The 12,441-nt window shown below is 37.8% G+C and overlaps 1 protein-coding gene across 1 annotated transcript in view; it reads right to left on the bottom strand.

The window, feature by feature from the left end:
- Positions 1-2,286: 2,286 nt before the first annotated feature.
- The window catches only part of mvb12bb (multivesicular body subunit 12Bb), a 43,545-nt gene continuing 33,390 nt past the window's right edge, over positions 2,287-12,441 (bottom strand). The window contains exons 8-10 of the mRNA XM_036578628.1: positions 10,274-10,329; positions 9,645-9,704; positions 2,287-3,211 (exon numbers count right to left, since the gene is read on the bottom strand). Coding sequence (XP_036434521.1) covers positions 3,164-3,211; positions 9,645-9,704; positions 10,274-10,329 — 164 coding nt within the window. The 3' untranslated portion in view covers positions 2,287-3,163. The remainder of the gene's footprint in view (positions 3,212-9,644; positions 9,705-10,273; positions 10,330-12,441) is intronic.

Here is a 12,441-nt window from a genome sequence, read left to right as displayed (position 1 = left end):
TTCCTTCTAATTATTTAAAAGTTTAAAGTTGAATTTGACTTTAATATTAGAATCAATTTATATATGTATCTGCAACTAAACTGTTCATATATTCTTAAAAAAACATTGATTTCAAACTTTTGTGCCTTAATTCTAAACTTTTGAATGTTAGTATATCCTGCAAGGAATCATGACTGCACAGGTTAACTATTTAATATACTCATTTGATTCAGTATGATATTTCATACATTTTGCATTGTGTGATCAGGTGTACATTCTGTAATTAGTCCAATATATTTAATGCATTTTAAAGGACAATTACTAGTTAAATGAAAACAGGAAATGAGCCTCTTGTCAACAACTTATGTCTCATAGCAACTTTATTAAAAGCCTCACCTATTTCACTGTTTACTAATGTCTTTAAAAAGTGCTAATATTAACCAATACTTCAGAAGCACATTTAACTCAAATCTAGAAAAATTAAAGCTAATGCAAATAATTTATTTTGAAGTATCAAAATAAAATAAACTAAACTCCTGGTGTTCTAAATCTGAGTCATTTCTCAAAAATAAATTGTTTAGTATGATGTAAAAATTTTTGTGAATTAAAGTATTCTTATATTAATGCAATATCTAAAACTCAAACATTTTGAGTGTAACTAGCTCCTTAAAAAAGACAAAACATTTAAAATGCTGTTATGTGTCATGTTGTCAGTGATGAAACATGAAAAATCACATTGCAGTGATGTACATCATCATGAAAGTAATAAATTGCAATTCCTTTTATTCCATGATTGACGAGCATGTTCTTTGTGTGCCTAAGTGGCTGAGTTTGTGGCTGACTGTGGTGAACTTATGGCCCACTGCTATTATGTTACTTGGGGTAATAAACTAGTAGTATATCTTTGTGATGATTTACCATGTTTCAGACAAAAGTCCCACAGCATTGATACATTAGCTAAAAGCCTGCAGTAGGTCTAACAGTGTTAGACCCTCTTATATCTCCATGCACAGTACTGCATCTACTTTAATACACAGAACTCAACAAAAAACAAACTGGATTTAAATTAAGAGGGCATGTGATGGAAGAAAATGTGACAAATATTTAAAAACATAATACAACTGTTGTTTAACACGTCATTAAAAAAAAATAATAAAACAAACAGAAAAAACATCCTTTGTGAAGGTCTTAGAGTTACACAGTGTATTGAAAGCTGAATCATTTTTCAATTCTGCAATGTTGCAAACAATCTTTCAACACTTTCAATTATTTATTTAAACTCTTTATCTATGTAAGGTAGCACCAGGCTGAGAATACATTTTGCCTAAATTTGCAAAAATAAAGGTGGAAAAACGGTATGCCATAGTCTTTAAAAACAATTTCTGTAAATGAGACAAAAGTGTGAAAAACTTTTTTAAAGCTTAAAGAACCTCCATGTGATGTAAAGGTTCTATACTGATCAAAGTTTTTTTTTTTTACTGGAACCATACGTCAAAGCCAAGAATCGTTAAGGGAATTTTATTTTTTAAAGTCAAATGTCAAATTGCAATTGGTATTGTGACAACCCTAATACATGTTTTCAAAACAATATCAACAACAAAAAAGTGCCACAAAAAACTCTTTGAGATGCCACAGAAGAACCAATATTAGCTTCTTAAGGAACCATGTTTGAAAAAGGGATTTGTTAGTGTGAAGAACCTTTTAAAGGTCTGTAAATGTAAAATGAATTTCTACACCAATTCCAGGGTTCTTCCTACACTCTTAAAAAAGATGGTTCCTTAAGGGTTCTTAAAAAGGAAATGGTTCTATTTAGAACCATATATTCTATATAGAACCATTTTATGCTTAAATTGTTCTTAGATTGATGGAGAATGTGTTGTATATGGTTTTATACAAACCTTTTTGAAAATAGTTCTATATAGCACAAAAAAAGGTTCTTTTATTGTTAAAAGCCTGATATCATATAAATAGAAGAACCTTTTATTCTTCTATGTAGAACCATTTTAAAAAAGGTTTTGTATAGAACCATATACAACACATTCTCCATCAATCTGAAGAACGATTTCACTGCGCAAAAAACTATTTAAGCAAGAAATGGTTCTATAAGGAACTCACGGTTCTAAGTAATCCTTGAAGAACCATCTTGTTTAAGAGTGTAGAACATTTACATTATGGTGAGGCTCTTTAAACTAAAAACGTTCTTCATTCTCCCATATCTCATCTACAAAAATAGTTATCATAAGAAGCCTCTATTTAAAGGGTCTTTATGGAACCAAAATGCTTCTTCTAAAACGTTCATTCAAAGAACCCTTTCTGGCACTTTTATTTTTAAGAGTGCAGGTATAACAGAGAACAAAGGCTGAAAGCATAGTGTTATAAACCTTTAAAACAAATACACAAACATTTACAGTTCAACCAGGTAACAAATATAAATTAAAACAATAGATGTTACAAGATTACATTTTACTTATTTGATCACTTGAGAACAACATGAGAATATTTTACATTATATGATATTTTATACTACTTTAGCACTTATGAAGGGTTTGGAAGTTTTAGAAATTTTGGTGTGTGAAGTGAAAATGTTTGTTCTCCTGCATAAATCTGTATCTATTTATGCACAGCACACGCTTCATTTAGTGTGTTCACTTTATCAGTATGTGGGTGTTAAACACTTTTTTATTCTGAACTCTTTAATTCTCAAACTTATTAAGCCAGCAGGTCCTGGATGTTTAAGGAATACTCTGATTTAATACACTGAAACACATTACAATATAAATTAATCAGTAATCAGTAATAAGCGTATTGAACCAGAAAGTATGGGTGGAAGTAGAAATAGTCCAGACCATTGAATGGTCAATCACGAAAAACTAAATATCATTATGCATACCATGTATCCTAAAAATGTCTTGAAGTACTGTGTGTGCATATTCTTGCCATTTTACCCCTAATGCAGAGTAAAAAGGTAAAACTCCATTGTTAACATTGCTGTGTTTACTGTTAAGTAAATCTTACCCACTTTGGAACAGACCTATCCAGTGTAGGACAAGACATAGAAACTGGACTAAAGACCTGATGGAACGTGATGATGTTGCAAGTGAACCTTCCCACTGTTGTCATTTCTGGCTTGTTGATAGAGCAGCTCAGAACATGCCTCGTAGCTCTCACAAAGTCACTAGGTCCATCAATGATAGGCAGCAGCACTTTGCTCAGTGTTGAAGGAGTATGCATACTGCAAAATAGCAAGCAGAGAACATATAGTGAGTCTTAAACGACATGCTTTAACCAGCCCTGAATACACTAAAAGCCTGTGATGCCATATGTGCTGGGTATAGTAGAAGGCACTGATTTGGCAGACTGTATTATAGTGACGTACTAGAGCACTAGAGCAGTCTGGATAAGAGTAACTTACAATTTAATCATACTACAGAGGAAGATGAATGTAGAATTAGGAGTCTTGCCAAGGATTCTTAGTGGTGTAGCATAGTATTAACCACAATGCTACACCACCCAACCCCTGCTACTATAATCTCATCCTAGACATGGCCCTCATTTCTAGGGCAAAATGGAAGATTTGAAGTCAATTATCAATATTTAAAATGTAGGTTTTATTCTATTATTTTTTACAAAGTAAAATCAAATGATCATAAATCACTGCATGGGATAAAGTACATTCTGTCTCACTTCACTCATGAGGCTGTTTACAGATTTTGCTCAGATTAGTAGCGTTTTCAGTCAGAATGGTCACTTTCCCTAATATTGTGATACATCTACTATTGAACTGAACGTACTGCTTTTTAAAAGTACCAATTAAAATCACAGGTACAATTAAAAGAATCCTAATTTTAAGCTTTACTTACATTTATTATACTGTATTTGATTTTTCAATTGCTGTACAGTTAATATGTATGTTTTATCCTCTGTTAGCATGTCTGCTGTTTATTCATTTCCTTTCCCTTGAAATGTAACAATTCAGTCACCAACAACACTGCACTCCAAAAACAGTAAGAGATTAATGTTCTGGTACAGATTGTCAACCACTCGTTTTCTCGCTGTAACTGCAATCCCGTAGCAGAGGTTATTTGTCAGTTAACTGAACTGAAACTTTGATAATATAAGAATTTTTGTCCTGTTTTGGTGCAAAGGCCACTGGGCTGAGAGTTAAAAGAGAAACTTGTCTGCATCTGCATGCATGTGTTGCACACTGGCGCCATCAAGTGTATCTAAATATAAAACACAGGACTAAACTGTCAGAGCACAGCTACAGAAAACAGAGAAAAGAGCTGCATTTAAATAAGCAGTCTGTTCAGGTTTTTCTTTACTGTATATGATTTGAAAACAGCAAACAAATCCAAATATGGACAACTCTGATTCATATACAAATGTTTCAAACTGTAACATACTGAAACTGTGCCTTAACACATACATTTGATAGAACTCTAAAACCTGAAACCTGATTTAAGATTAAACAGAGTCTATGTTCAGCTTAACAATGTGTACTATTGTTTCAACAGCCCTTATCCAACATATTTCTTGTATTTCCATTTTTACATGTGGTCCACTTATGATATTTGTGTGGTTTTATGTACCAAAAACAGTCACGATTAATTTTACATGACCATTTCCCAGCCTCTCTTTACCTCTTAGAATTAAACAGCTTGTTTTTGTTACTGTGCATTTAAGACTGATACATGTAAATCACTTCTTTCCTGATTGGCTGCCCTGCCCTGTATTGTGCCTCATTCAAAAAGCAGTGCTAGCTGAAACGCTCTTTATGACTTTAGCATGAATTGGAGGATCTAAACTGCTGTAGGGTGAACAGGTGAATGTATGTAAATGCATTGGTTTTTGTGACATCACAAACATGTTTTTGCAGCTTAGTTTCCATGGACGGACTGTATGGACTGGGAAGATACTTTACTTTAACAATGTTTGGATACTTCATCAAACATTTTTATTGCAATGTCGAAAATTTAGTTTTTAGTGATATGGGCCCTTTAATTATTTTTTTATTTATTTTCATTTTGTGTAAGTACTTGCTTATGAAAGTGCTTATGCTTATGAAAATGTGCTATATAAATAAACTTGCCTTGCTTTTGTCAACATATGGTGTACAATTTTTACAAGACATGAAACATTTTAAAGCAAATGCACAGGCAAAATCTGCTAAGTTAAAATCAATAAATTAAAGAAATCCAAAACATCACCTGAAATCACAAATGCAAATGAGGGCTATACACAATTAGGCATAAGATCGTGCATTTTCCAGACTAGCTCCACACCTCTGGAACTCTCTCCCTTCTCATATTCAGCAGTCTAATTCTCTGACTTCATTTAAATCCAACCTTAAAACGCATCTGTTCTGTCTTGCATATAAGCTTCCTCTATCCTAATCTATTATAGCTCATGTCAGTTCATCATCTGTGCTGTGAATATGTTACTAAGTCTCTGCTGTGTCATCTGTTTGTATGTTTATGTTTCTTGTGCCACTAGTTGTAATCTGTAAGCATCTCTGGGTCCTAGCTAAAGCACTATACAAATGTCATGTATTATTATTATTATTATTAGTAGTAGTAGTAGTAGTAGTAGTAGTATTAAATGAGTCATAGTTGTTTGCAGTCATCATTCAGACACCTTCATATTTTAAAGTATAATGGAGGACTACATCAGACATACATGCAGTCATTAACGTCACTCTTACTTTCTCATGTCCCCTCATGTACCACTTTTGTCTGCAGGCTTTTCCTGCTGTTGCTTTTGTACACATATGGCACTGCACAGCTACCTAGCTTTTAAGAGCCATTAATATTAGAACTAGCATAGTATGTTTTGCTGACACTGCCTGTAATATTTCAAGAGAAGATGCAGAAACAGAGGGGCAAGCACTTTTCTGAAAAAAAGTGCCACTGGATGTAACTGTTACTCCTGCACTGACCTCTAGTGGCCATCAACTGAATTACTGTTGTACTGGAAATGCTGTTAGAAAATCCACCAGATGTGTAATTGCTTATAAATGTAAATGTTAACCTACAAATGAACTGGCTATGTGAAAATGGTTACATAGCTCATCTGAGTTAACACAAAGGGTCTTTTACATATTGCATTATGAATTCATTTATGCCAAAACAACCTTACTTTTTTAAACTATTCACCAAAATGACCTATACATCAAGGTGATCTATATAAAAAAAATAATTAAAAAACTGCCAAAATTGCACATATAATCCATACTTGCTTATCTTGTTCATTATCTGACCTGTGAGCCAAAACAGAATTTTTTGTCTGTTTGCTGTGTACATGTGTACACAACATTGTGCGCAATAAACCATTCACAATATTTATGGGATTCCTGCATTCTGTCATTTGCAGGAGGCAAGAAAATGCCCTTACTAAATGCTTCTAAAAACTCAGTTTGTCCATCTCAAATCCCTGACTGTTGCTTTGAAATCTGTACTGTCAGGATTTATATTGATTCTAGTTAGCAGCTGCTAAAAACAAAAAATAGCTGTGCAAGATGTCATTCAGACTCATGGCACTAGGTGATGCTGGAGGATCATAAAAGCATCACAAACACAGGCGAGGAACACACTATCATCTACCTGAAGCAAAACTGTAAGTTCCACCAACATGTCACATGTCATGCAATGCATAGTTATAATAAAAAGTCACGCATGGCATCAGGAATGAATAAACAAGAATATGAGAAAGAGCGAGAGACAGAGAAAGAGACAGAGAGAGAGAGAGAGAGAGAGAGAGAGAGAGAGAGAGAGAATGATGGATGCGGGGTGGTGTTGTGAGGGAGAGCATGTATCACTGTCTGCCATTTTTACACAGGCCCATGACAGAACAGTGACATGCGGAACATGGGCGGCAGGCTGCGAGATGAGCAAAGCTTCATTTCCTGTTCCTGCTCGGTGCAGGTGAAAATATGTGACATGTTGTCTTCATTAATTCTTCCTCCATTTGAATATCACCCTCTCTCTATTGCTCCAGCTCTGTTATTTGTCCACACACACACATGTATACAAAATGCACTGTGCTTTACTGGTACTTTGAGCCAGTAAATTAAACCTGGCTTTGAAAGCTTACACTAAGTAATGTTAATATACTGTCTTAATGCCTCTTATTCAAATCGTACATAATCTACTGTAAATGCCATACAATTACATGCAACTCTACAACACAATATTCACACTACAGTACACAACTGTGGCATGCCCTCATCCACACACACACAAACAGACACACACACATGCTGAAAATCATTACCCTGCCTTCAATAACAACATTTTTCAGCTGTGCAAACTACATAAAGACGTCAGCTCAAATCGCTAACTAATTAACACTTAAAAAGACACAAATTAGATATGCGTGGCTAAAAGCAATTATAATCTCCACAAGTTTTGCGAGTCATTTGGGAAATGAAAAGAATGCCTAATTGCTGGAACCAACGTCTTCGACAAAAAAAATGGCTTTAGCGATGCCTGTTAGAAAATGGCCTTATCTACAAGCCTGACGGTGATTACTGCAGTTTTCTGCAATTACTTGTGCATATGTTTAATGTCACAAAGATGCCTTTCTTTAATGAATGTCTTTTTAATAGAATTAGCAGTCAGTCAGTTATGATGTGCATCAAGAGCCCAGCTAGAGCAGTTAGCATCCAGGGACTAATGCAGGAACACATTCAGATTCTTTACAGAAGCCTGCTGTACATTCTAACATTTTAACAAGCTAGCCTGTTCATTTTCTTTAAGACAGAAATTACATTGACATTTTTTTTATTCTGATGAAAATGATAATCTCAATTTATAGAATTTCACCATCAATTATAAAACATACAGTCCTATACAATTCTAGGTGCTATATATGATATACGTGCTATAGGTGCTATATTCTGATATACGCTAGGCTGGATGATGAATGAATTTGTACTGGAGTCTGCAGCTTGGCTTCATACTGTAAAATCTTCCATAGTGCTCAGTGACCATGCCAGTGGAAGAGTGGCTAAAATGCAAGCATTTGACAGCACACGAGTGAGACAGAGAGAACAACATCGCCAGGCCAAGATGCAGCTGAGGCACAATAGCCATGGACGCCCGCACGCGCTCTCTAATTATCGGGGCAAATGCTGCGACTTCATCGCCGACAGCCCTCGCTTCACCATTAATCTTGCGCTGTCGCCCACTTCACTAAGCCCTGTGCCGTTACACTATCTCTGCTCCCTTTCATCAGCCGAGCTGCCGTTAGGCTGTAATTAATGAATCCTCAAGCCCCTCTCTTCCCGCCACCCCCCACCCACTCGTGCTGGGTCTGCTGCTCCTAATCACAATCTGAGCTGGACGAGGAGGAAAGACCACCATGATGGTTGTGGCAGACTGGCAGATCTTAAAACTATTGTGTTTTGAGCTTTTGCATTTAGCTTCACTGGCAGTCAAAACTGTTTTTTTCTTTGGTTGGATCACTAATACACATTGAAAAATGAATGCAATTACAGGAAACAGACAAATAAGAGAATTATCAGTATTTTGTAGGTCCTTCTCTAGCTTTGATGTCCATCTCACACCTCTCTGTCATACTTTCATAAAGTTTTCAACCCCTCAAGGCCCAGTCACACCAAACTGATGAGGAAGAACTAGGTCAAACTAAGACCAACTAATTGCCATCGGTCAGCTCACCATCACCTCTCATCTCCAGTGAAAATTTGCACTCAAAGACACCACAAAGACTACAGCTGATGGCTGACACAGATACTTAATGCACCTGCATGAAAGAGGACGACTATCCATACGCCAGTGTAATTTTTCTGTTTTGGAAGAACTACAAAAGGAGGTCCATTGAGGACCATTCTTACCTGAACTGATAAACTTATAAAATAGTTGTTGATATAGTTACTTTCAAAGTACCTGTCTATATCCCTATCTGTTATGTAGATGTCTGACCTGCACTGTAGTTTAGCTGCTCATGCGATGCTGCTACGACATGACAGGATACAGTATAGAGCCCAAACAGATTGCACTGGGAGAGAAGATACTCTCCTCAGCTGAAAGCTAACTGCACCTGTTCATCTAGCACACACTGTCCACTGGCAGCTCTGATACAAAGATATCTCACTAATGAGGATGAGAGAAAGGAAATGGGCTTGAGGAGCAGACACATAAACACACATTCACACACACAGCCTTGAAACATACTGCAGAAATAAAATAACACATTTTAACAGGACCAATCAAACGCACAGGTCACAAACTTTGACCCAAAGTAAATTTCAGAATTTTCACCAAATTGGAATTATTACAGAATTATGATATCTTAAAAGAATTATGATATATTAAAACCATGTAACTATAAAGTCTACTAGTTATCTGTAGCCACAGGACCATGTATTCATATAACTATACAGCTATCTATAACCATATGATCACAAACAGCCTGAACACTTAACCAGAAAACTTGGGTTTTTCCTCATGTCCCTGTAAAGCAAATGGAACTTTCTGAATCTCTTTCCAGTCATGACTGTGAGAGCAGGTCTTCCCAGGCTTGGATTTATTAAGACTGAAAAGGCCTTTTGCTGATCTAAAGCTCTTAATTACCCCACCCGGGACCGCACGCTTTGCATTGTTGGCCATGGACGGGCATGCCACCCGAGCGTTACGGCCTCTACTTACTTCCTCCTCGATCTCTGGCAGGGATTTGATGGTAATGCCCATTAAATTGACCGACTGCGTCTGGAATTTAAAGCAGAAAAAAAGAAAGACAGATGAAAAAAGAAGTAAGAGCAGAGAAGGAACATTGCTGTGTAGCCCCATGGCTAAGTAAGCATGCTTAAGATCTTTAATCCTGTCATTCTCTCTCCCTCTCTCAAGAGCAGGGTTTTTGCGAGTCTAGCCAGAAGTCCTGATCTGAGCCAGCTCTGTCTGGCCACATTCATTCATCATCAACCAGGGCCTCTGTGCTGTTGGTGGAGTGTTACTGCGGTTACAGACCTGACTCTGGACCATTGCTTAACTGTGCCTATGCATTGGGAACAAGGTTGTAGTGTGGACAAGATTGATTTAGGATCAATTAACATATCTGATCTATAGTGATATCAGAGAAATCATTGCACTTTCAATGCACTTTACATAGCACTCTACACCAAAAATAAGGGTAACACACCATCGTAATTGAATAACCCACACAAGTGAACATGGACTGACAATATATTGAGCAATTTTAAGACACAATTTTACTATGTAATGACGAATAACCATAATGACTGGCACTTTCAATGTAAGAGTATTCAAAAGGCACTTACATCTCTGACTTTGGGAGCAAACCTTTCAGAAATCATAAAGGGTACATCATCAATTGCTGCAAAGAAAAGAAACATATCATTACAAAAGGAGCCAAATCAACACATAAAACCCTACAATATCACACAAAAAGTCATCTCCAAATGTGCACTTCACCACTCATCACAGCACAATAGACTATGAAAATGCATTTGACTGGATGTAATAGTGCAAAATGGCAGAACGTTCAAAATCCTTGGATCCCCTTGGAAACCCGCTCAGACAAAGCGAGATGAAAGCCTTTTTTTTTATTTTAAATTCAGCACTGTACTTGAGTTCCTCTCCCTCTCCCTCCCTCTCTCCCCTCCTCCCCCTTTCTCCGTTAATTACTCTTGATTATTCCTGATCCTGTCTTGTCAGAGAGACGTTCAGCTCTAAAAACAAAGCGCCTCGCGCACTCGTCAAAGGAGAAGGGGAAAAGAGAGAGACAAAACATTTGCCGGATATCAATTTGCATGAAAATAAGCCTGAATGTTGGGCTCTCAGAAAGAGAAGGCGAGAGAAGAAGAAAAAGAGAGAGAGAATGAGTGAGAGAGAGAGAGAGAGAGAGGTGGATTGAAAAGAGGACTTGCCAAGAGCGCGGTGGTATAATTAGCATTCTACCAAACAAACGAGCTTCAACAGAGCTATAATTAAGCAGGCCTGTAATTAAGTGTATGCCCTTTATCATAATGATCATGGTTAAAGCGCCTTTGATGGCTGCCAGTGGGTTATTAACGGCGTAACCCCACGCCACACGGCGCCCCCGCTAGAATCAGGGTGTCATGACTGTCAGGCTAAAGAGTGCCCCTTTGTTTATCAAATACATTAGAGCCCAAATTAACACAGGGTGACGGGGCCGCACAATAGCTCCCATTGACTGCTCCAAAGAAAAATGTCCAGCCTACCAAGAAGCCGAAAAGCGTCCAACTTGGTGCCAGGAAAAGTGGTCGGGGGCTGGCGTCGGGTGGAGGCACACAGCCACCCGCAGTGCACCGTGCCTGCTGGCAGAGGAAGAGGATGTCGTAAAAGGTCGGAGGGATCTTCCCATGAGTCACCCGAATAATGACGCTATGAATGTTGCAGGGGAAGATGCCGAGAATATCTACAGCACTGTAATACTGTTTCATCACTTTGGCACAGCTGAAAGTTTTTTTGTCATCATATGTGGTTAAACAGCAGAGCAGAGCCAGGAGTATGTCATCTTTAAAATGACTTAAAAATATCTTTAAAATGACCTTTTTATGGTCAGTGGAGTGGTTCCCATGGATCAGGTCAGACAGGTCAACCAAGAACACAGTTAGCCATCTTCAAGAGTTTCTGCATCGGCCTAGGATGTAATCCCACCCCCTCCATGCATACAGATCTTCTGGAAATCACCTTTAGAATAAATGAATAGGGCTGTGTATTACCCGGCTTTAGAACGGTCCATTGAATGGCTACATGTGCTGAGAGCCTCCCTAGCTAGCAGGGTTCAGGTGATTGAGCTGAGGATGGTGATGGCTTGTTTAGATCCATAAAGGCAAGTGAATAAACACAAACGCTGAGCAGGTGAACCGTGGCACAATATGAAAGAGATAGGCGGGAGAGAGCCACATTTGAATCAATATGCCTTAATGGTGTGGCAGCAGGCGGTGAGGCTTTGATGAATCAAGTACGCAGGCAACGGGCACAGGCGGGAGTTGAAGGCCAGAGCGCTCCCTTTTATTGTCCGAGGATTACGCTTTCAATCAGATTGCCCTTAGTATTCACCTACCATTCATATCGGCCCTCTCACAACATACACATTCATTGTAAGAAACATTCAAGCTCTAGGCAGGACACATAGCCAATCCTGAAGGGAGAGAAATGGATGCAAGTTTGGGGTCGTGTTAAGGCGGAGCGCTCGAGCAGTGTTTGTCCAGACTGCAGCTGCCAAGGCCGAGGCCATAAAGATAAAAAATTGAAGTGAAGCCCACTCTCCCAGATCTACTCAAACACACCAAGCTGGAGTCCGCCATCCTGATGGATGTCCTCTTGCATGGATGGATGGGCTGGACATTACGTGAGATCAGACTGGCTAAATATTAAATATTTCAGCAATGAAAAAGTTAGTCCTTAGATGTTGAAAGTTATTCCTATTGTTTAGCTTTACTATTTATATGTGATTACT

This window comes from Colossoma macropomum, unplaced genomic scaffold (assembly GCF_904425465.1).
Source record: "Colossoma macropomum unplaced genomic scaffold, Colossoma_macropomum, whole genome shotgun sequence".
NCBI classification, from domain to species: domain Eukaryota; kingdom Metazoa; phylum Chordata; class Actinopteri; order Characiformes; family Serrasalmidae; genus Colossoma; species Colossoma macropomum.
Note: the sequence above shows the minus strand (reverse complement) of the source record. Positions and strands in the feature narration are given on the sequence as shown.